We start from the raw sequence: 26,191 nt of genomic DNA, 5'->3' as shown, positions 1-26,191 counted from the left end.
CTCCATGCCTGACCCCTGCTAGTGCTTCCTGTGCCAGTGACACAGCAGGGTCATTCTGCTGCCCAGCCAGAGGTCTGTGGGCAAAGCCTACTGCCCTAACCTGGGGAGCAGCTCTCAGCTTGAGGCTGTGGGCTGGCTGGTCACTCTGTCTTTGAGCAAGTATTGCCTGAGCACCGCTGTCCTGCCTGCACTGGGGCTTACAGTAATTTTAACTTGCTCTCAAGGCAAAGTTCCACTTAGTGTTCCTTCAGCAGTACCAAGTCAAGTTCTAAGGGGAAAAAAATGGATGCATCATTATTCATAGCTGGCAGGGGGTAAAAACAGAAAGACAAATTTTAAGAGGGCAGCAGAAACATAGAAATCACAGGCAAGGAAGTGGCTGTTGCCTCTAGATGGCACCATAACCAAGAGCTATCTCCACCCTGAAAAACCTCCCTTTTTATCAATAAGACCCTATCCCTCCATCCTAATTGCCTTTAGGGCAGAGCACAGGATGTTTGGAAGTGCTTTCCAGGTTATTTTGTCCCCATCTTCCCTTACAGAGGTTTTTTTGTTCTTCTCCTTTCTTTAGACAGGAGTCAGGCTGGGATTACAGGTGTGCACCACTGCACCCAGCCTGGGTGCCTGTTCAGTGGTCAAACTTGTTCCACTCCTACACCTGCGCATGGAGGGAATGGAGACCCAGCTGAACAGCTAGCTTCTGGGTGTGCAGGCCAACAGAGCTGGGCTTGAGTTCTTCAACAAGAACTGTTTATCCTGAACTTTCTTTATCTGCAACCAGGTTAAGTGTGCTTCATGATCTTACCCAAGCCTCATGACAATCTAGAACCCCCACCCCCCCTTTCACATTTGAAAAACTTTCTTCACTACAGAGAAAACCAAGGCACAAGAGACTTGAATCTTGCTGTATGGAGGCGACTCAGCTCCCAGCAGCAACATTGGAAATGAAATTACCCAACTCCAAGGCCTCTGCCCTGGAAATAAAACTGGACCTTTTACAGTCTGTGAACAGAGCCCACATAATAATTTTCCTACAGGAAAACTTAAGGTCATGTGGGCTCTGTTCACAGACTATAAAATATGAGGACGATTCTTTTTTTTAGTATTAATTTGGGGACTTGCTGGTTTAACAGCAGGAGTCTGATGCTCATGCAGCACACCTTGGTTTAAGACACCAGACATGCACTTGCTAATGAAGGCTCCCAAGGGCCAAAAAACAGCCCTTCAGAGAGAGGGAAAGGCCTGTGGGCCTCCTCAGGGATGATGTACACAAAATTGCCAACTACCTCCACTCTCTGCCCGATCATCGAAGACTCCACAGATGTGAAATAACCCTCAACAGTTCACCTGAAACTGAAAAAACTAAAACACCAAATTGAGGCTGGGTGTGTGCAGGGAGTAGCTCAGGGGTAAAGTGTATGCTTAGCAAGTTCAAAGGCCTGGGTTCAATCTTCAGCACAAGACTCCACATTGATACTCAAGATCTTTATTGATTTAACTGTAACAGCAACCATTGGTGAGAATTGATTTTCCCCCCGCTAATTTCCAAACACCTGCTGATTTGGAAGTACAGTTAAAAACAAAAACTGGTCATGGAATCACAGGGGACTGCCTCAGAACTGCATGGTGCCCTCCCTTAACCATCCCGACAGTGAATGGATGGGAGGGGTGAGGAGACAACAAACACATCAAGGGAGAGGACAGGAAGACCAAGAAAAGTGCTGGCAGTCTCTGCTTTTCCATTTGATGTGGTTGGAACTGGTGGCACTAGACAGGGAAGCTTTTTATACAAAATATTTTTAAAAGATGCTTAAAATGGACACCAGAATACATGAGCATCCTCGGGGCTCTTCTAAACACTTTCTTTAAGGTTTACCCTGGGGTTGTGGAGGTCTCCTCACCCCGGTGGAAAAAGACGGGCTCGTCTGCAGGTAAAAGGCAAGGCACTGGTGCAAGGGACTTGGTGATCTGGATCAGACACCAGGAAGGAGTAGGATGGTTGGCCCAACTGGCCCCTTAGCTCAAACTAGTGTTCCTCCCCCACTCCCCCACTTCCCAGTAAGAACTGCTCTTGGCCTGGGCCTTTTGTTTTTCTTAAAGACTCAGCTGAAGAGGAACACAGCAACAAGAATGAACATGCTGTGCTGGATTCGTGGAATTCCCTTTAAGTTTAATGTCCTGGAGTTTGGTTTTAAGCACCAGAAAGAGCTCCCTTTGGAAATTTCAGCATGGTCAAGTGATTATCAAGCACTGTAGAATCTTTCTGCCAGCCTCCCACCTTGGACAGGTGGCAGAGGAAGAGTTTAAATTCCCTGGCAAAGGTTTCAGCTCAGCATGGTCTGCCAGGGCCACGGGCAAAGGTGAACAAGCAGAGAGAAACCAAAGACCATTTGAACAGGGACTCAAACAACTTTCTGCTCAATCTAAGCTTTGTCAAAAGGCATCAACTTCCAGGACTAGCCTAAAGAAATCAGTGTAAATTCCAGAAGGTGGGAAAGGTGTTATGAATGATTAACTGGAAAAACGAGTACATAGCAATCACCCTTAAAGTCTTTAGTTAGAAATTTCTGTGAGTTAGCCTCAAGGAAACTCCACTACTAAAACAGGAAACAGTAACCAGAATACAGGATGTCCCTAAAGTAGAAGTACTCTGAGTAGTGACCCACCTGCCTCAAGACCTGATATCAAGAGCTAGGAAGGTAGCTCAGTGGCAGAGCACTTGCCTAGTATGCTGGACAGCCCTAGATTTAATTCCCAGTACAGTGACAAAACCAAACCAAACCCCAATTTCATCTCTAATTAAAATCTGAGAGGAAAGGAACAATGGGGTAACTACTCCCCCTTCAAAGTTCTGACAGAAATTGCTCCCAGAGAAACAATGTTCTTTATAACAAACGCTAAATGATTGGGAAGTGATTGGGCTTCGCAGATTATTAAATTGCTTCTACATACCTATAGTCCAAAAAACATGCCAAGGAGGGACAGTCTTGAACCAGAGAGTGAGGCCTTCTCTTGAGGAGAATGCAAAGGGCCATGTCCCAGATTCCAGAAGCTGGCATCCACAATGAATAGCAGGGAAAGAGATCCCATCTCTGGGACATTGCTACCAATGTGAGCCCCTTACATCAGTTACCTTGGATCAAAGCAGGGACTCTCTTTTCTCTGGCTTCAGGAAGGACTAGGGGGAAAACCCCACAATCCTAGCTGAATTCTGATGGAATGTGGGATAAAGCCTGAGAGTTCCAAAAGAGCCAATAAATAAATAAAAGACCACTTACTTTTACTCCACTCCAAATCAGCAGGAAAACCAAAATCAATGGAAGGTGCTTCAGAGATGAGCCCTGTACTTTGCTTATGGCTGCCTTAGCAACAAGGCTTCTTATTCAAGTACAGGATAAAGCAAGCACAGCTACAGAAAAGGAAATGCTCAGGAGCTCAGTGTAAATCCAAACAAGAATTTGCATCTTTTAAGATGTCTGAAATTGCTAAAGACTTGGCTGGGAACAAGTGCCAGAAACCCACAGTAGACATTCACCAGGAATGTGTTGACTGACAAATGGCCTCTAGGTTTCTCTTGAGGGTGAAAAAGAAAACTGCACCATGACATCAAGAAGCCCAGGACAAAATGAGCACATAGAGCTACCTGGGCAATCAAGCACAGAAAGATGGCTGTCATTCTCAGGTGTTCCCTGGTAAAAGTGAAGGTGCTTCTTGGGTGAGAGAACTAACTCAAGCCTGCAAGCTGGTGTAGCTGAAGATAACAAGTATCATACACTGACTCAAGTAGGGACCTGGTTTCCTGACACTATCATCTGTTTCATCCTGAATCTTTCCTGTCTTCGGTTCTATAGCCTAACATCTAATTCAGATTTACTCCCTTTGCTTGACAATCCCCATTTTAATTAAGACAGCTTTAGTGGTTTAGCTGGAAGGCCCCAATTCCTTCCATCAATTACTGGCTAAAAGAAAGTAAAATGGTTAATGAGTCTTAGAGACCAAATCTAAGCTTTGCACATAAGCATCCTTGAGCAGCTAGTAGTCATACGGGGGTGTACATATATTACAGTTCTCCCGGAAACTGCCATTTCTTGCTACCTCTCTCAAAGCCATCAGGTAGCTTTGGGGAATGGAAGAAGGTTTGTTTTACCCTAGCTTGGTGATACATACTTTAGAGAATTGTTTTTGGTAGCAATATAGTTCACTTAGATTAAACCTACCTCCCCTGTTGACCTGTTTTTTGTTTTTTTTTTTTTGTGGTGCTAGGGATCGAACCCAGGGCCTTGTGCATGCAAGGCAAGCACACTACCAACTGAGCTATATCCCCAGCCCTGGTTTCATCTTCTGTTGGGAGTGTGGTTTAAGGGTACCACAATTTCCTCTTTCCCTGCCTCCCTCTAATGACAGGGAGAAGCCAGGCATCATGGTATGAAGACATTTGTGCTGCTCTGCAGAGATCCACGCAGGGAGAAAACTGAGGCAGCCTGCCCAACAGTTACAAAGATGGAATTTGAAAGTGGATTCTCAGGTTGAGGATGCAGCTCAGTAGGTAGTGTTTGCCTAGCTCCTGATGACAGCAAGCCCTGTGCAGATCTTGCCTGCAACTCCATAAGACCTGTGCTAGAACCACTATGCTAAGCTACACCCAAACCCCTACCCTACAGAACTGATAACATTTGCTATATTATTAAATTTGGAGGCAATTTCTTATATAGCCAGAAAACTAATACAGATAGAAAAAAACTTGGCCTGGAAGCCCAACACCTAGAAGCCAGCTAGTTTCTACTCCTGTGCTCTCATGAATGATACACCAAATAATACAGAATATGAGAGCTGGGGAACCCTTTGCTTCTGCAAAGAAGGCAAAACCATAACAGTATATGTCTGTCTCGGTCATTTGTCATGAAGATTGATTGTCCCAGAAGTATAGAAACATGGTTTCCTCATAAAATAAAAAGTATAAATAGTTACTAAGATTTTAAGAACTCTCATTCAGATAGTAACTTATGGTGTTTCCTCCCTAAGAGAAAGTCAGGAATAATATTCACTTAGGGCTTCATCTGGGAGGTTCCTTCTAAACACCCAGAGCTAAACTACGTATTAGATTCTGGCTTGCTCTGAAAGTGATTCTATGAGGCATGACATAAAGATGCCATCTACTGGAAGTTTATCTGTTGTCTCGTGCAATTATTTTTGCCATGCTGGTTTATGGAGATCAGAGTATGCTTAGTAATGGTAGCCTCCAGGAAAGAAATACTCCAAGCAGTGAGGAGGTTCTGGTAGGAAAAGTCAAGGGACTGGGTAGCTCCTGCATGACACAGGAGACACTCCCAAGAAATTCTAGAAACATATCCTCTGATTAAGGATCATGTGCCGAGATTCCCCAAGATGGAGAGAAAGGGGCAAATGGTATTTTGATACTATTCAAATGGTCATATTTTAAATCCATTTCCTGTTGTGGGTGAGTGAGGAGCCCAAGTTTTCGGAGGCAACAATAAAATCAAGAACATACTCTCCTGCTCACTGACACCTGCTTGCTGCCAGTTGGAGTCAGATTCCACAGGGTGCCACCACCAGCATATGAAGAATAAAGAGCTTCACTCCCAAAGAACCAAGCTCTAGGTGCAAATAGGTCCTGAGCAAGCTTCTTACGTAAATGACAGTGCAATTTAAGTTTTTCTAAGACTATGTAAAGCGAAATTTGGAGTTTAATTAAAATCAGAACAGGGATACATTAAACAAACAAACAAACAAAAAATACTTTTCTGATTATCAATTTGACTCAAAGCATCCCCAAAACACTGGAGATCCAGCTTATTCCTGAGACATCAATCATTAAAAAAGATTTTTACTCTTTGAACTATTCACATTTTTGTAGCAGAAAACAGAACAAAGTTCCGCAGATATACTTCTTCTCTTCTTTCTAAAAGGTCTTCACAAGTAGGGTCTTTTCATAGTTCAAAAGAAAAACAGCTTTCTTTCCTAGTCAATGGAACCGTTACTTCCACCCTGGGATCTGGTCTCTTAAGAGAGCTCAGGGCGCCCAATCCAACCACAAATTCCCAGGATACCAGTGGCTACTTTACTTGCCTTCCTCTGAGGGGATGGAGGGATCAGTCTTTTGAGGGAGGCACCCTAGGATTACTGTGCCAGTCAATAGTACCAGGAGAGTGGGGGGTGGGGGGAAGGGGGGTGACAACAAGTCGGGAGAGGGGTAAGGAAAAGAACAAGGCTTTCCTGAACAAGCCACAGCAAGGCAGAATGGTCCAGTTTTATAAACCACTCACAACAAATTCCAAACACACACACCCAAAACTTAAGGGGGAAGGAAAGAGTTCAGAAGGAACTGGGGAAACAAAGGATGGTGACATGGAACAGCAGACTATGGACATTTCTTACCTTCCTAACATTGGAAGATGTTTAGTTAAAAAGTTGCTATTCAAAATTGTACTGGAAACATATCTAAAAATAGGTCTGTAGTCCTCTTAAAAATAAAAGGTCACTCCTCATTTAAGAGGAGTGACAGATATTATCAGATACCAACACTTGAGGTATCTTTGATGTATATTTGAAAGATGGCCTGGTAGAGGAAAGGGAAGGAGGAAGGGAGGAGGGGGGGAGGGAAGGGAAGTGAAAATTCAGAGTATGATGGGAATGGTTTAAAAAAAAAAAAAAAAAAGAACACATTTTTAAGCCCATGCTTATTTATCCCAGCAGCCAAACAAAGCAGATCCAAACAGGAAAAATATGTAGTTCTTTTCTAAGAACATTCTGAAAGTCAACTTTAAACTCAAAATAGAAGAAACTGAAATCTGAGACAACAAATATCACAATGTTGATTGGATTTTTAAACAGCTGACTACTAAAACTGGGTACTGAAATAGTTCAACAGTCTTCAGAGGTCATTCTTAGGCATTATCTGGCAGAATACTAGGATTAGTCCTTACCCACCATGTGGAGACCAAAGTGCCTCAATTCCTTCTTATGAACCTGCTCTGGGAGCAGAAAAAAATCACGTGGCGATCTCAATTCAGAGAACTCTGCCAGCAACAAGATTCAAGCAGGGAGGAATGGCAGAAGAATGGTAAAGTACACCTGGTTACCAAGGACTCCCTTCAGTGGTAAAGATTAAAAGTATCTGCACAAATTTATTTGCACTAAGAAAGGAATGGGAAGACGAACTATAATACCAAAGACAGAAGATACTCCTCCCAGAGGAAAGAGGGGAAGTAGACTTCAGAACAGCGTCACGGGGTACTGCTACCAGAGTTGCACGAACTGTCCCTAAGGACAAACAACTCAAACTCAAAAGAGAAAGCAGCCCTCTTTTTGTAATTTCCCCATTCTGGATCTAAAGACCCCAAACCCAGCACTAAACAACAGGATTCAAGGAAGAGAGACAAAGAAAAGAACACAAATAATGATCAACCAGTCAAATCTCTGTATCCCAGAAATCCCAGCTGGTAGAGTGAGACTTGATTTGGAATAAATCTGAAGTGGAGAGTGGTTTCAATAGAGAAATGACCAGTGAAGCCACAGTTAGTTTTCCTCTATGGACTGCTTAGTTCTAAGGAAACACCCCAAGGGCCTTCAAGCTAATCTAACTGGGCAGGGATAGGAAAGGGAGGAGAAATGGTCAGATGAATCTCATCTTCCCATCATTTGGCACAGAGGAGGAGGGAGAGGTGGAGATGCATTGGGGATGCTGGTGCTGCCTCTGTGTCTCTTCACTGTTGATCCTACAGCCAGATCAGGTACACATAGGCATTGGTGTTGCTGCTTTTCTTCTCACAGGGAAGTCAGATGTCCATCTCAAACTGAGCATCATCCCCTGGGTAGGATGAAGAAACACAAAGTTTAGCACAAAAAGAAAAGCAAAACACTTTTAAATATCATTTCCTATACACAAGGGTCAAGAAAATAATTCAAACAATCCCACTCTCTGCTACTTTAAAGCACTCATTCTGTTTTACTTTGCTTTGCCTAATATTTTTAATTTTCAGTTCATTTGTTTTTGTGGTGCTGGGGGTCGAATTCAAGGTTTTGCACATGCTATGCAAGTGCTCTACCACTGAGCTATACCCTCAGCCCTTGGCTGGCCTTTTTTATATGGAATTAAAAAAAAAAAATCACATCACTTGTGGGGAAGAGAAAATGGGCAAAAGAACGAGTGAACTTTCCCAGAATACCCTTCTCCATAGCTTACAACACAGCAGCTTCTAGGAGCTCTCTGCCAGAGATCAGGTGAGCACACTCTTCTGGAAACTTTGAACTTGAGACCTTCTATGTATTGAGACTTTGTTCATTAAAAACCAAAGTGAACTGGGCTTAGTGGCACATGCCTATAATCCCAGGGGCTCGGGAGCTGAGACAAGAAGATTGTGAATTCAAAGCCAGCCTCAGCAAAGGCAAGGTGCTAAGCAATTCAATGAGACCCTGTCTCTAAATATTAAATACAAAATAGGGTTGGCGATGTGGTTCAGTGGCCAAGTGACCCTGAGCTCAATCCCCAGTACCCCCTCCCCCACGCTCCAAAAAACAAAAACAAAAACACCCAAGTGAAGGCCAGGCAGAGTGGCACACACCTGTAATCCCAGAGACTCAGGAGACAGAGGCAGTAGGCAAGTTGAAGTTTAATCACGGCAACTTAGCAAGACCCTGTCTCAAAATAAAACTAATAAGGGGTGGGGATGTAGCTCAGTGGTACTGTAGTATGCCTAGCATGTGTGAGGCCCTGGTTTGATCCCCAGTACTGGGAGGATCAAAGTGCAACCCCTGAGGTTTACTCAAGAGCTGGCCATTTCTACATCATTATTCTGCTTCTACAGAGGTAAAAAGAGGACCCATTATTAATAAAGGTGTCTGTCTGTGTGGGAAACAAACCATACTGCTACACCCACATAATAAGAAGATATCTTTCTTCTAAAGAAAAAGGTCTATTCTCTAAAGATGATGGAAATGGGAGCTCTGACATCCTTTCTGTATGAGTGTGTGTGTGTGTGTGTGTGTGTGTATGGGAGGGCAGGGTGTTAATCCCTGGCCCGATAAAGCCTCGGCCAGGCAGTCCTTCAGGTATGGTTCCAAGAGTCAACTTTGGGTTAACCATGCCCTGACTTTGGATTGTTTTCCACCCACCAATGAGATTTGATTATAATTCGGAACTCAGGGCTTCCGAAGCAGTTCAATAAACTTTGGGAGGTGAGAGGACTTCAGAGACATATATCTACTAAATATCATTATACCTGTTGTATCAACATTTTTCAACCTATAGAAAACTGACATAAAAATTCCTAGAGCCACCCCCTTGGTCCCCAACACTGGCATCCCTTACCAACTGTATGCTTCCTGTCATGATTGTTCAAGTTGTTCAAATTGTTTACTTCTACTTTGGAGTCTTCAATTAAGGTGCCAGGGCTAGTGACTCCTGGGATATTGGGCAGATGGCAGGGTGGGGTCTGAGCCATGGGAGAATTGCGTCGATCCAAAAGAAACTTCCTATCATAAATGATTCGAGTTCCTGGAAAACAGGGTTGAAAAGAATTTGAAATAAATTAAGGGGCTACCAACATATAACACTAAAGGATTTGGTTTGAATTCCACCTAATTCTAATCTTTAAGGGTTTTATAATTCAAGTCAAAATTCTAACTTCCCAACCTGTGAACAAGCTTCACTGGCATCTGGAATGCCTTTTCTTCCTCTTCTGGCAGGAAACTCCTGCACATCCTCCAACAGAGGTAAACAGGACCCATTATTAATAAAGATGTCTGTGTGGGAAACAAACCATACTGCTACACCCACACAATAAGAAGATATTTTTCTTCTTTTCTGCTCAACACCACTTCCTCTGTTAAGCCATACTTTCTCCCCTTCTTTTAACCATTCTTTTTCTTAGCTTGCACAAAACACTTCACTTAGGACAGACTCCTGTACATCTATTGACTTCTCTCTGTAGTTTACATTCCTGATGACAAAGCAATGTCTTATTTATAAATATCTCATCTGCATCCTAACATTAAAATGTCCAAAACAAGTTTTTAAATGAATAAATAAATATGTGGAAAAACAGACAGTCACCTTTAGGTCAAAGGCTTTTTCCAAAGACTGACATGACATCCTCCCCACAGTAGAACTCTATTCCACAAAACAATTGGCTTGCTGGTAATAAGTACCTGAATGTTTTACAAACAACAACAGTTCTGAAAAGCAAACTTTACCCGATAGTTATGAAAACCTGCTGCTTACAAGTGAATATCAGGTACCTAAAAAAGAACTCAACATCACTAACCATCAGGAAACAGAATCAAAAATCCCAGTGAGCTATCACCAAAGTAGAAACAACTTCCATATAATCCTCCAATATCACTTTGGGATATCTATTCTAAGGAAATGAAATCAGTAGCTCAGAGATGCCTATACATCCATGTTCATTATAGCCTAGCCAAGACATGGACACAACTTAAATATCTGTCAATTAAGTGACTGGATAAAGAAAATGTGGTATAGCTGGGTGTATGACTCAGTGGTAGATCATTTGCCTGGCAATGAGGAGGACCTGGGTTCAATACCTAGAACTGCAAATAATAGTAATAATAATGAAATGTACACATACACACGCTTATACAGAGGAATATTATTCAGCCATAAAAAGGAAATCTTGCCACTTGTGACTACATGGATAAACCTTGATGACAGATGAATCTTCTGAGTGAAATAAGACAGAAACAAATATTCTATAATCTCACTTGTATGTAGTACCTAAAAAAAGTACAATTCATAAAGAGTAGACTCGGGGCTGAGGTTGTGGCTCAGTGGTAGAACACTCACCTAGCATGGGTGCGGCACTGGGTTTGATCCTCAGTACCACATAAAGATAAATAAGTAAAGGTATTGTGTCCATCTACAACTAAAAAATATTTAAAAAAAAAAAAAAAAAGAGTAGACTGGTAGATGCCAGGACAGGGGAAATGGGGAAAAGATGGTCAAAGGGTACAAACTTCCAGTTACAAGTTTAAGTTCTGGGGATCTAAATGTACAGCATGGTGACTATACTTAACAATACTATATTAAAAACTTGAAATCTGCTGAGAGTAGATCTTAAATGTTCTTACCATATACTAAAAAAGGTAATTATATGAGATAATAGATGTGTTAAACTTGATTGTGGTTATTATTTCACAATATATACACATAAAATCATGAACCTGTACACCTGAAATTTATATAATTTCATAAATCATACCTCAGAGTACTATTAGTCATGGTCTTCTCAAGTTACTAATGACCATAAATCAGATACAAAATTAAGCAACAATTAGAGATGTCTGATGTTGGCCCAAAGTAGATGTGTGAAGCTCTGTTGCTGATTCTACGACCTCAGCTGGCTCAGGAAGAAAGAATGTGGTGATCCTTAGTGACGTCTGCTAAAGGGGTTGACAGTGGAAAAAGGAAGTGGTAGCCCAGCATCTCTCTCAACTCTAAGTAACAAAGGCAAATAATAGTCTGTGGCTACCCTGCTTACATTAGGCTTAAGTGTGGAGGGTGATGCTTTCAGGGTTTAGGCATCCAAATTAAAGGCAATATTATATATTGAAGTAAAATTACCTTACAAAGCTATTCAGTTTAAAGAAGCAGAACCTAAATTACTACTGGCACAATGACTTCCTCAACAGGACTCCTAGAACTCAGGAAATAATACCAAGAAGTAACAAATGCAATGATATCAAATTAAAAAGCTTCTGCACAGCAAAGGAAATGAGTGTGAAAAGAAAACCTACAGAATGGGAGAAAATCCTTGCTAGTGACTTTTCTGATAGAGGATTAATATCCAGAATATATAAAGAACTCAAAAAACTTACCAGCCCCCCCCCACATAACCTTATCAAAAAATGAGCAATTTCTTCTCAAAAGAAATTAACATTTTTAGCAATTAGGGAAATGCAAACCAAAACTACACCAAGATTTCATCTTGCTCCAGTTAGAATGGTAGCCATCAAGAATATAATAATAAATGCTAAAGAGGATATAAGGGAAAAAGGACATTTTTACACTGTTGGTGGGACTGTAAAAATAACACAATCACTATGGAAACCAGCATGGAGATTCCTTAAAAGATTGGGAATGAAGTCACCATATGACCCAGCTATATCATTCCTTGGTATCTGCCCTAAAGAACTGGTGTGAGCATTTAACAGTGATAACATGTTTACAGTAGCACGATTCACAATGGCCACATTATGGAAAAGCCTAGGTGTCTGTCAATGGATGAATAGATAAAAAAATGACCCACAGACACACACAAAATGAAGTATTATTCAGCCACCAAGAAGAATGAAATTATGTCATTTGCAGGAAAATGGATGGAAATTGAGAGCATTAGGTTAGCAAAATAAGACAAGCTCAGAAAATCAAGGGTCATATGATTTCTCTTAGATGTAGAAGCTAGGGAGAAAAGAGGAAAAACACACACACACACACACACACACGTGTGTGTGGGACCTCATGTAAATAGAAAGGGACCAGGGGGAGGGAAGGTACTAGGAAATAAAGCTGATCAAATTATATTATTATATTATGTGTATGTATCAAATGTAATAAAAGGTTCCACTATGAGGTAGAATTATAATGCACCAATTAAAAAAAAAGAAAGAAAGAAAAAAAACACTATCGGCAAATAGAGACCTTTAGATTCTCAAGCAGAAAAATAAGAATACTCCTGTCATATTATAATAAAAAGAATAAAACTATGAGATGCTTTCCCCTCATGTTTCAGTCAGCTCAGGCTGCCATACCAAAATATCAGACTGAATGATTCAAACAACCAAAATTTATTATCTCACAGTTTTGGAGTTTAGATGTCCAAAATTAAGGTGTCAGCACAGGTAGTTTCTGGTGAAGGGTGTTCTCACATGACAGATGAGCAATCTCTCAGGTTTTTCTACTTGTAAGGACACTAAACCCATCATGATCATATCTAAACCTGACTACCTTTCCCAGGGTCCCTAATACCATCACAGATCCCCTAATATCATCACATTGGGAGTTAGGGCTTCAACATGCAAATTCTGGGAGATAGGATTCAGTCCATTGCACACCATTTACACCATTTACACCCAATCTAAATGGATTCTAATCTATTAGGGTTTGGAAATCAGCAATCTGCTTATTAGGATGATATGCAAAATAATGGCAAACATGATGAGAGAGGGCCTGACAGATTTCCAAGAACAGGGAAGGGGCTTTAGTGGATGGATCTTGCACACCTGTGTGTCATCTACATTCATTCTCTCTCTCTCTCTCTCTCTCTCTCTCTCTCTCTCTCTCTCTTAGTGCTGGGAATCAAACCCAGGGCCTTTTGCATGCAGGGCAAGCACTCTACCAACTGAGCTACATCCCCAGCCCTCAACTAACTCTTGATTAGATTTCAGAAAGGTGAGCTTTCACATTCAACCTGCAATTTGAAACAAGATCATTCTAACTTCTGCAGTACTTTTATACTGCTACCCAGTTTTTAACCACCTGAGGGTTAAAAAAAAAAAAGCACAGGACAGAAGCAATATTTCTAAATTATATGTAGTAAAGAACTGAACCAACTATGGCATAGGTAGTAGGAATTATGCCTTAATGTGTGAGTTATGACAGAAAGTTTGAAAAACCATGATCTGGCTAGGGTTGTGGCTCAGCAGTAGAGTGCTTGCTTAGCATGTACAAGGCCCTGGGTTCGATCTTCAGCACCACATAAAAATAAACAAAATAAAGGTATTGTGTCCAACTAAAACTAAAAAATAAAATATTAAAAAAAAAAAACCAGGCAGACTTGATAAAATACAAGGTTTAAAAAATAGTTTTACTGGGCTGGGGATATAGCTCAATTGCATGCACAAAGCTCTGGGTTCAATCCCCAGCAGCACCACCAAGAAAAAAAATTTTTTTTTAAAGAGAGAGAGGAGAGAGAGAGAGAGAGAGAGAGAGGGAGAAAGGGAGGGGGAGGGAGGGAGAGAGGGGGAGAATGAGAGAGAGAGAGGGGAATGAGAGAAAGAGAGAACTTTTTAATATTTATTTTTCAGTTTTCAGTGGACACATCTTTATTTTATTTTTATGTGGTGCTGAGGATTGAACCCAGCGCCCCGCGCATGCCAGGCGAGCGCGTTACTGCTTGAGCCACATCCCCAGCACCCAAAAAAGTTTTATAGAGATACAATTCATATATAATTCATCCATAAACAGTGGTGTACTGGCCTGTAATCCCAGGAATTTAGGAGGCTGAGGAAGGAGGATCACAAGTGTGAGGCCATATTCATCAACTTAATGAGACCCTATCTCAAAACAAAAACGGCTGGGGTATAGTTCAGTGGGAGAGTTCCCCTGGGTTCAATCCCCAGTATAAATAAGCATATAAACAGAAAGAAAAAAAAATCTATAAAAATTCAGTAGAAACCATACTTCAAGATGTAACCACATTGTTAATTGAGGAAAATCTGTACTTTTTCCCTTCGACATATATTTGTACATATACATGAGGTAAAGTGGGATGCTTTGCTTTGATTTGTGTACATACTGGGTAGTGACCAACTCCAGGTAATTAGTAGCTCTATCACTTTAATCATTTGTTATTTCAGGATGATGATACATAATACATTATTGTAATTATACAATAATACATTATCGTAATTTCTTTTTTCCTTTTCTGCATTACTGGGGATTGAACTCAGAGGTATTCTACCACCGAGCTACATAAGTTGCTCAGGCTAGCCTCAAACTTGTGATTCTCCTTCCTTAGCCTCCCAAGCAGCTGGGATTACATGTGCAACCTGGCTGCATTTCCTTTTCTATGAATACAATCATACTCCTTGTTCTTAAATTGGAAAGGCATAAAAAACACAATTTACGGATTTTCAATTTTTACAATCAAACTGTTCCAGGACAATGGAGGACTAAGGTTGACAGACTGAGACAGAGTTTAACTATATTTTTATCTCAGTACTGAATCAAACCTATTATTATTTGAAATTTTAGAGGTAACTACAAAAACCAAAATTCAACTACAAAAACTGGTAGTTGGGGCTGGGGATGTAGTTCAATGATAGAGCACTGGCTTAGCATATATGAGGTCCTGGGTTCCATCTCCAGCATAGATAAGAAAATAGGAAATGAGAGGTAGAAAGCAATAAAATACCCTAAATTCCTTGTTTTTTCTAATAAGGAGTCAGTACTATTGTCTAGTATTAGAAATTATGGTATATTATTTATAGCAACCGTGGTAACTAAACAAACATTATAAACAGAAAATGTTGAAAATGGTAGTTCACTGGCAATTTTTTTTTTTTTTTTTTGATGGTGCTGGGGAATGAACCCAGGGCTTTGCCTATACATTAGGCAACTGCTCTACTGCTGAGCTATGTCCCCAGCCACCTGGTGGCATTTTATGTGCTTCTATGTTGTTTTGTTTATAAAATGTGCATATATTACTTAGTCTTCATGTTTAAATTTCAGAACAAATATGAGCATTTATAAATATATATTTTTTCATCCCCTAGTGACCAGATATTAGGATAACTCTATAATACCTTGATCCCACCACATTCTCTAGAGCTGATATTACTAGGAAAAGTCAGGAGCAAAATAGACTCCCTTTTAATCTAAAAACGAATGAATTCTCAAATGGTAGAAAACAACAAGGCCAATGAGAGCTGAAATGATACTTGCCAAGATGGCTGATACAGAAACAGGTCATTCAAGCCTAAGGACCTCTTTCAAAACCAAGCATCATAGATTAAATAATAATTAATCCATATATCAAGCTATATATATCTAAGAAATGTTGGGAAAAAAGCACAGAAAGTCTACAGTATCCTGATTAACTTACAGGGTAGTTGTTACTAGACTTTCACTGGGTCCTCCACCATCCAATTCTGTTTAACCAAGGCTGCTTCCAAAATGAAGCATCCTTTTATACAAATGGACAGCTTGTGGGGAGTGGGAGTGGGTGTTAAATAACTTGCCTAAATTGCACAGCTTGAATAAGCCAGTAACAAAATCCTCTAAGGCTGAGATGGTCCTGTTTTCATAGAATAATAGAGGATGGTGGAGTTGAATGGACTTTCCTCATGGGACTTCTTTCAGCAGAAAGCAAAATCTCATAAAACCTCTAGCAGATTTCCCCCTACATACCATTTGGCCAGAACTGGGTCAGATGACCACCAGATCTAACACGGGGAAGCCATGACTAGCTTAGAGAAGTCATGGTTACATCCCTGCTCTTGGCAAACTGCCACTTAGGAAATCAGGGAATTTATGACAGCATGGAAGAGGAAATAGATGTTGGACAGAAAACTAACGCCAATCACATGTTTAATATTTATCCACATTTAATAAATATTAACCAGAATGGGTTTAAGAAATTGGGAGGATGGAAGGTAAAAGTACACAGAAGAGTGTGCGTATGTGTATATATGTATGTATGTACATATATGTATATTTTTTTCCACCTCCAAGAAAAGGGTAAATATGTCAACTAAAATCCTCATCTTCCATAGTAAGACACTACTTAGGATGAAAAAAGTTCTGGAAAGGGATAATGGTAGGTAATGATTATAAGAACACTGTGAATACACTTACTGCCAATGAACTACAGTCTTAAAAAGGTAAATTTTATGCTACATACATTTACCACCATAAAAATACACTTTAAAAGATCAGTGACAATGCTAAAAGAATTATAAGGAATTGAAACAAAAATGCTTTCCACTTAATTTTATAAACCAAGAGAACAATACTGCTAGGGCAGCAGAGACTATGAAAAAACTGAATTTAAAAACAACAACAACAAAGTACTTGGCAAGTACCACCCACCCCCATAATAGGGAAAATAAGAAGTAAAAATACAGAAAGGACTATAAAGAGTTTTATTCCTTCTATTTAGAAAGGTGATGATAACAAGGTCTGTGTTTGACTGGCTTAGAGAATATCCATGATCAAACTTCAATTTTATTTTATTTTATTTTTAAATATTTATTTTTTAGTTATAGTTGGACACAATATCTTTATTTATTTTTATGTGGTGCTAAGGATCGAACCCAGGGCCTCTTACCTGCTAGGCGAGCGCTCTACCGCTGAGCCACAATCCCAGCCCCAAACTTCAATTTTAAACATTGTTCTTTTTTAAAAAAAACATTTTTTTTAGTTGCAGATAGACATAACACCTTTACTTTATTTTTATGTGGTGCTGAGGATCCAACCCAGTGCCTCTCATGTGCAAGGCGAGCTCTCTATCACTGAGCTTCAACCCCAGGCCTTAAACATTGTTGTTTGTGAAGGTTCTGGATGAATAGACTCCTGAAAAGGTCTATCAAAGAAAACTAAAAGCTGCATGTCTCAATATCCTCCAGGGAGACTGGTAGTGGCCGAACCACATTAGGCATGCAAAACCATCAAATCCCTAAAGTACTAGTAAGATTAACAGAGACAATTTTTACATCAACAAAAGACCCAACTAGAAGCCTCAGGGCCTTTTAACAATATGGCTAAACACTATGGCAAATGGAAGGCACCCAAGGTTTGTGAAATATCTATCCAATTATCCCTTGATTAATTTCAAGTTTCAATAATTGGGAGCAAGATTTCCAAGATATTAATGTTTAAGAATGGACTCTGGGGCTGGGATTGTGGCTCAGCGGTAGAGCGCTTGCCTAGCATGTTCGAGGCCCTGGGTTCTATCCTCAGCACCACATAAAAATAAACAAATAAAGGTATTGTGTCCAACTACAACTAAAAAAATAATAATTAAAAAAAAGAATGGACTCTGCCCAATCACTTAGGCCACCTCCACAATAGAACACACTGGCTAGGGGCTGGGGATGTGGCTCAAGTGGTAGCACGCTCGCCTGGCATGCGTGCGTCCCGGGTTCGATTCTCAGCACCACGTACAAACAAAGATGTTGTGTCTGCCGATAACTAAAAAATAAATATTAAAAAAATTCTCTCTCTTAAAAAAAAAAAAAAAAGAACACACTGGCTAAAAGAGAAGCTGATCAAATGATTTTTCTATTCAGAAGGTCCAGCGTTAGAAAAGAACTTAGAGATCTGGGAGAAGTCTCTCATTTTACAGATGAAAAAACACATCCAGAGAAGTTAAAAGTATTTGCAAAAGGTCACACAGTGACAAAGGTATCACGACACAATACAAACAACACAGGTACTCTAGACAAATCTGGTTTACTTGAATTTAGGTTTCAAAATGAGTTGAATCAGATGCTGAGGGCTAGGTACCAGGTCCAAAATGGTAATATGACACCATCCACCCTTAAATAAACGCCTACCGACTTTAAGTCTATCTCAACCATCAGGAAATCTGAGTCAAAATGAAGTATATCAAATACTCCCACTGCTCTTTGGGCTTGTACACCTAGAAATAAATTTTCTCTCCAGAAATTCCTGGCTCTGATTACAAGAAAATATAGGCTAAATATGTAGACTACATCTTGGATCAATTCTTTGGATTCAATTTCACAGATGTTTTCAAGTCACTGTAATGCTAATAATTAATTAACAATCACTGCTAATGGTATGGAGAAAACACTTTAGGATTCAAACCTGGCTTTCATTCCTACTATTGCTTTCTTTCCTTTCCAACACTACTACTAGTTCTTTTTTTTAAAAGTATCTTCCACTTTTACCCATAGAAGGCGCTTATACTAATCCTAGAGATGTGACAGTTCTAGGTTAATGTTTTTACCTGGTGCCAAAAGAATTTACTAAACAAGAGAGCAATTTCCTTCCAATGTAGGAAGAGCCCAACAACTAACAATCAATCTCTGGTGTTAAAAGCAGCTCCTCTGAGGCCCTAATGATTAACCAGGACATTTAAAGAGGAATCCCAAGTCTCACACTTTCAGATAAGTAGTTGAGAATCTATAGCCAATCCTCTATCTTCACCAGTAAACAATAGTCAGTACTTCTGCTATAAACAGAGGGCATTTTTTCCCCAGTTTTTAAAATTTATGTATTTATTCTAATTTGTTATATATGACAGCAGAATGCATTTCAATTCATAGCACACATATAGAGCACAATTTTTCATGTCTCTGGTTGTACACAAAGTAGAGTCACACCATTTGTGTCCTCATACATGTACTTGGGGTTATGATGTCCATCTCACTCCAACCCCCCATGCCTCCTCCCTTCTCCTCACCCTATCTAAAGTTCCTAACAGAAGGGCATTTTGAAAAACAATAAAAATAAAGTGTGGTATTACCTTAATACCAACACCAAACATATCAAAAGAAAAGTACAGGCTAATAGACTTTATGAATACAGACACCAAAGTCCACAACCAAACCAGGAGTGGTGGCAACTGCCTGTAATCCCAGCTACTCCAGATATTGAGGCAGTGGATTCCAAGTTCAAAACCAGTCACAGCAACTTGAGAGAGATTCTGTCTCAAAAAATTTTAAAAAAGCATAAAAAAATAAATAATGGTTGGCGATGAAGCTCAGTGGTAGAAAATTTCTGGGTACAATCCCCAGAATTAAGCAAACTGAATTTAGCAACATATAAAAAGTATTATATACCAAAACCAATTAAGATTTTATCTAAGGAATGCAACCAACTCAAAATGTGAGAATCAATTAATGTAATACATAGCAATGGAATAAGACACAAAACACACATGATCATTTCAATAGAAGAAAAAATTGGGAGGCCGGGGTATAGCTCAATGGTAAAGAGCTTACTTAGCAGGCACAAGGCCCAGGATTCTTTTCCCAGCACTGCAACACCTTTTTATGATTAAAAACATCCAATAAACAGGACTAGAAAGAATTTCCTCAACCCAATAAAGTAGATTTATGAAAAACCACAGTAAAATTGGGTATGGTAGTATATACCTGCAATCTCAGCTACTTGGGAAGCTGAGACAGGAGGATTGAAGTTTGAGATCAACCTGCACAATTTAGCAAGACCTGTCTCAAATAATTCTCATGAAGGATTGAGGATGTAGCTAAGTGGTAGGGCACTTGCCTAGTATATACAAGGTCCTGGGTTCAATTCCTAGTAATGCAAAAACAAAAAGCCCCCAGTAACAGCTTACTTAATGATGAAAGGCTGGCTGCTTTCCCCTAAGATCAAGAATAAGGCAAAGAACCCATTCTCTGTGTTTTACTCCATGTCACATCTATTCATATGTGTATACTATGGTACTAGATGTGACACATTCTGAAGATACTAGCCAGGACAATTAAAAGGCATCCAGATTGATAAGAAAAAACTATCTTTATTCACAGATGACATGATCTTGGATTTAGAAAATTTCAAGGAATAACAAAAACTGAACAGTTTTTTCCAAACAAGTGAGGTTTTTCTTTTTAAAACAACATAATGAAACAAATTGTTTGTCAAGGTGTTTATCCTAGAGATCTAAACAATTACTTATTTAGATGCAAATACTCAAAATTTCTGAGCTTTTAGCTTTAAGCTGTGGTCTGAGAACCAGGTAAAGGGGATCTTTAAATACTGGGCACACCAGGGGTAGATAGTTGCTGAATATTAAGAAACATACAGGTTTTGTTGTTGTTGTTGTTTGTTTTGTTTTTGTTTTGCGCAGCGGGGTGGTGGGGTGCTGATGGTGGTATCAGGGATTAAACTCAAGAGGCACTTACCCACTGAGCCACATCCCCAGCCTTATTTTGTATTTTATTTAGAGTCTCAATGAGTTGATTAGCACCTCACTTTTTGCTGGGGCTGGCTTTGAACTTGTGATCTTCCTGCCTCAGCTTCCTTGCCTGGCAGAACATACAGATTTTAAGGGGCCTGCAAAAAGCAAAGTAAAACATTGAATATATCTGGAAATAGTAGTCTAGGCCTTACCTACTTACTGCCAGTCTCAACTATAAATAGAGCTACTGTAAATAGAACAGCAAAAATCTTCTAAACATTAATTTGCTCACCTTACAACTTGGGAGCCAAGAACAAGTCCTGCTATTCACCAAAAAACTGCCCTGTGCAGGATCCTTTCCTCTCTTAATGGATGGACATCCACAACTCATCCAGGTGGTGCACATCTGTAATCCCAGCAACTCTGGAGGCTGAGGCAGGAGGAGTGCAAGTTCAAGGCCAGCCTCAGCCAGTTAGTGAGAACTTGTCTCAAAACTTAAAAATAGGGCTGAAGGCACCACATAAAAAAATAAAGTTAAAAAAAAAAATCATATGCCATTAAAGCTTAAAAAAAAAAAAAACTTAAAAATATAAATAAATAAGGGGCTGAGGTTATAGCTTAGCGGTAGAGCACTTGCCTTGCACGTGTGAGGTACTGGGTTCGATCCTCAGCACCATATAAAAAATAAACAAATAAAATAAAAAAGGGGGCTGGGGATGTGGCTCAAGCAGTAGCACGCTCACCTGGCATGCGTGCGGCCCGGGTTCGATCCTCAGCGCCACATGCAAACAAAGATGTTGTGTCCGCCAATAACTAAAAAAATGAATATTAAAAAAAATTCTCTCTCTCTTTAAAAAAATAAAAAATAAAAAAGATATTGTGTCCATCTTAAATATAAATAAATAAACAAACAAATAAATAATATATATAAATAAAGAGGACTGGAGATGCAACTCAATGGTAAAGCACCCCTAGGTTTGGTCCCCAGTACCTACCCCTGCAACTACTTTTAAGACAAATTCTCAAAAAGTTCTCTCCTTGGGACAGGGTTGTGACTCAGTGCCAGAGTGCTTGCCTAGCATGTGTGAGGCACTGGGTTCAATCCCTGGCACCACACACACACACACACACACACACAAAATAAAATAAAGGTATTGTGTCCATCTACAACTAAAAACAACAACAACAACAAAAATCTCTCTCCTTAATAACCTTGGTGTTGCCAGTGTAGATATATCACTTTCCTTCCTATTTTGCACAGGAGTCTTTGGTGGAACAGCAGGGAAGTACATGAAGGTCTGCCATGTATGCTGCATTATCTATCTACCCATAAGGAGCTGTCTCCCCTCATCATACTCAGATTATCTGACTTCGGTCAGGCAGAGGTGCTTCTTCCACATGGCACACTGCCCTGAGGATGAGGACTGCTGCGTTCTCTGGGACTGTAATTTAGTTCTCCCGCCCCAGAAAACACCACATCCAACATAAAAGCTGAAGGAAGAGTTATAGCACGAACAAGATTTCAGACCATCAGTTAGTGACCTTTTGTTGTTCATTACAGCATTATTTTCTATAGCTGATGAGGATGCTATATATGAAAAAGAAAGGCTAAAAGAGGTCTAGGGTCTGTTCATTCCCCAGAGCACAACTCTCCCAAGTCACAGTTCCATGCCTAGGAAAAGAATAATAAAGTAGCAAAATCACACAGCTAGTATTCCAGAGACAGAATAGTCTCTTAAAATGTTTGTGAGGGGCTGGGGTTGTGGGACAGTGGCAGAGCACTTGCCTAGCATGTGTGAGGCACTGGGTTCAACCCTCAGCGCCACATATAGTGGAAGAAAAAATTGGAATAGTAGCCAGTGTACTAAATTTGAGACTACCCACCTAGGTTAATTGGCTGTATGATACAGTCAATTTGGGTTTCTTTGGGTTTCAGTTTCTTTCAAATATAAAACAAAGCCATTAAGTTCCTTCTGACTAACCAATGTTAAGTGAAGCTAGGGCTTGGGGTTAGCTCAGTGGAAGAGCAACTGCCTAGCAGGCTCAACACCCTGTGTTTAATCTTCAACAACACACATACAAACTGAAGCTAACTCTTACCTTCCATCAAAGATAGAAGCATCCTCCCAATGCAAGAACTGAATATTATCTACAATCTATTCACTTATTTGTGGTGTTGGCACTTGGATCTAGGGCCTGCTGCATGTGCTCTACCACTTGAATCCAGCAGATAGGACAAAAAAAAAATTTCCCCTTTTTAATAATGAATATTTTTTCTTTTTAGCAATACGAGAAATCCAAGATGTTATGGCAAATGTATTTTCACCCACCTCTCATTTTCCCAAACCACAGGAAAGCAATTTTGAGAAACTTCCAGAGTAGGATATCCTGTGATATCCAATGAATAAAGGACTCTCAAAGGGGTTGAGAAATACAAAGTTGGCATTGTTGTAAACACATCTGCCCAGTCTGATCATCTAAGGTATACAGCTCATCAACTGTTATCCACTCCAGGTTTCCAGAAGTTTGAGACAGAAAAAGTATTCCCCCCATTATTTTCTTTCTGCTGGAGACTGAACCTACTGATACTTGACCAGTGAGCTACATCCCCAGTCCTTTTTTGAAAATGGGTCTTGCTAAGTTGCTTAGGTCCTCACTAAGTTGCTGAGGTTGGCCTTGAACTTGCAACCTTCCTGCCCCAGCCTCCTGAATGGCTGGGATTATAGGCATGTGCCACCATACCTAGTCTAGATTTCTAATATAAGCCTACTGACTCTTATTTGTCTAAATGTAAACCAGCACTTGACTAAAAATCTTATCTGCACCTCCTATCTCTCCAAATCAGGATTTTAAGTCCATTCAGAGCAATTGTATTTCCTACTTTTGAGTATTGTTCTGTTTTGTGCAAAGCACTGCACTAAGCACACAAAACTCACTGAAGATATGTATCCACGTTAGTTTGGGAGTCTAGAGGTGACCAAATAATAACTTCACTTTGGTTCTGGGAAATAAAATTACATGGTAAGAGGGAGAAGAAGGGTGTAGCAAGAGAGAGGAAACAAATCATTAGAGGTCAGAAAATCTCCAAAGGAGAAAAACTTCGTACTACACAAGCACAACTAATCAGCACTAAGTTAACTGTTAAAATAGTGATTAAACCCAACTGCAGTGATATTGTATTCTGTTAAGTATTAAACAAGCTCTTGTGTATCCAAAAAAAGATCACTTCGTGCATGCGGATCTACCAGTAAATACAAACTCAACTTTACAGATAAGCCAATGACAAGTATTTAAACGTAAAACAAAAGTATGCATATAAGCTGTGTGGAGGCAGGTTAAGTGATATTTGATGAAGCAGTAGTGATAGTGTGTTGGGAGGGTAAATGGATCAGTATTTCTGGCAGAAATCTTCCCAAGCATTTTAGGAACTAATCCAGACTATGAGACAGGCTTCTATCTTTAAAGCCTTTGTTTTGAAAGTACAACAGTTTAGCTTTTGAAATATGGCATAAGGGGTTCCCTCTGTGGCTCTTCCCTCAGGGAAAATTAATATATAGCTAAAAGTTTAGTTTCTTCTCCAAATAAAAATCATAGCTGGTTGTGTTGTTATAGCAACACATGTTCTGAACTGCTGGAAGCACAGCACGGATCTCTCAGCATTACTGAGCCAGGGGAGGGAGGATGAGGAAGACTTTTGTGTGCATGTGTGTTTATTTGTCAATCAACACTACTTTCCTCGAGTCAACTTCGGCTTCCTATCCATAGATATATCCACAGTAACTCTCTCTCCTAGATTTAAAATTCCTTGGTGTTGGCAAGGCAGCTCCCTTACTCTACAAGCTTTGCCATTGTGCAACGAATTCAGGGATTGGTTGTAGTACAACTTGCCATCCCTGCCCACAAAAAGAAGACCAGAGATCCTGTAGACCGCAGGGGCTGCCAGCAAAGTCCCCACCCTCTGTCTACAAGGGGATGACTGCCTGGTCACTAAAAGAAGGCAAAGATCTAAACTTAAAAGGAAGCCTGGTTCCAGTCTTTTGCCTTTGGAGAACAGCCCTGGCAAGAGAAGACAACCTTTGAGCTCCCTTCTCCCGTGACCAATTCAACAAGCTTCACCTCTACCCCACTGTTGCTTGTAAACAGTTCCTCGTCCTCCTTTGAAAAGCAATGCCAGGAACCTCCCTGTGCATCGCCCCTTTCTACAAGCCCATTCCCCAGGATCAGGCAACCTCACTTGACCAGGGTGTCCTGCTTGACAAAAAGCCCCCCTTCAATCCATCTCCAAAGGCGGCGACTCGGAAACTCTACCCTTAAGGCTGCCAGCGTTCCACCATTCTCGCCTCCTTCCCCTTGGCTATGACTTGAGCATTACTGTATCACACTTTCCTCGCGGCCTGGGGACTCCCCCACCCGTGGGGCCTCGTCCAACAAGGTAAACAATGCTGTCAAAGCAGGATAACACTGGGCGAGGCTTCGGGACTCTGCATTCCAGCCTCCTCCTGACGTTTTTAAAAACAGCAAAACATGTCACCGAAGGGTCCCAGAACTGAATCCCGCTCTCTAACTTCCTTTCTAGGAAGGCCAGGGGGACACCCGCGAAGTCAAGCATTAACGAGCACAAACTGCAGGAGGGGAAGGTAACGCAGAGTGCCACGCGCGGCCGAATCCGCCTGGGAAGGAGGTGAAGGGGAGAGAAACTGGGTCGAGTTCGTCAAACTGCCACGAAGCGGGAACCGGGGCATTCTCTGAGACGCTCGAGCCACGTTCCCGGGTGGGCGGGTGAGCAGGCGCGCGCAGACTCGAGTCGCGCGCCAGCCAGAAGGCAAAGCGCAGGGTCCCGAAGCCGCGAGCGGGGTCCAGGGGGCGGCGCGGGCACGCAGAGGAGCTGCAGGGGACGCGGTCTCACCTCCCGGCGTGGTGGAGAAGAGCGTCCCCCCGGGCGTGGTGCAATAGTCATGAGGTAGCTGCGCGGCGTCGCTAATGGGCACGGTGCGGGTAGGGATGGCGCGGCTCTGGCTGGGCTGGTGGCCGCTGCCGGCGGACGAGGACATGGCTCTGGGCGCGGGCTCTAGGCTTTGTCCGCGGGCGGGCAGGCGGGCGGCGGCGGCGGCGGCGGGCCCGGAAGGCTCCGGCTGCTCAGGCGGGCGGCAAGGCGCGCTGCGCTAGCTCCTCGCTCGCTTTCTCTCGCTCTCTCGTCCCGCTCCGCTCCCGCCGCCGCCTTCTCAGCCGCCGCCGCCGCCGCCGCCCGGTCCTCTGGCCTCCGCCTGCAGCCTCAGCAGCAGCAGCAGCGGCAGCAGCGGCGACGACGACGACCGGAAGCGGGCGAAGGCGGGAGCCAGAGGGAGTTCGGGGAAAGCTTGTCGGCCGGAGGTGACGTAGATGCAGGGCGGGACCTGCGGGGCGGGGTTAGAGGGCGGGGCTTAACTTGGGCCTGAGGGAAGTGGGTTGAGGGAGTCTGTGTGAAGCGTTACTGAGCCTGGCGAAGGAAGACGAGGAGGACTTTCGTGTGCGTGTGTCTGTCTGTCTGTCTGTCTGTCAGTCAACGT

The 26,191-nt window shown here is 41.4% G+C and overlaps 1 protein-coding gene across 1 annotated transcript; it reads right to left on the bottom strand.

Moving 5' to 3' along the window:
* Nucleotides 1–1,470: 1,470 nt before the first annotated feature.
* Nucleotides 1,471–25,953, bottom strand: Eif4ebp2 (eukaryotic translation initiation factor 4E binding protein 2). Its single transcript, XM_077105503.1, has 3 exons — nucleotides 25,552–25,953; nucleotides 9,329–9,514; nucleotides 1,471–7,828 (listed from the first exon to the last, which is right to left on the bottom strand). The coding sequence occupies exons 1-3, from the start codon at nucleotides 25,694–25,696 to the stop codon at nucleotides 7,797–7,799; spliced, it is 363 nt and encodes a 120-aa protein (XP_076961618.1). The 5' UTR covers nucleotides 25,697–25,953; the 3' UTR covers nucleotides 1,471–7,796.
* Nucleotides 25,954–26,191: the final 238 nt, after the last annotated feature.

Source organism: Callospermophilus lateralis, chromosome 15 (genome assembly GCF_048772815.1).
Source record: "Callospermophilus lateralis isolate mCalLat2 chromosome 15, mCalLat2.hap1, whole genome shotgun sequence".
Taxonomy (NCBI): Eukaryota; Metazoa; Chordata; class Mammalia; order Rodentia; family Sciuridae; genus Callospermophilus; species Callospermophilus lateralis.
This window is presented reverse-complemented; position numbering and strand designations above follow the sequence as displayed.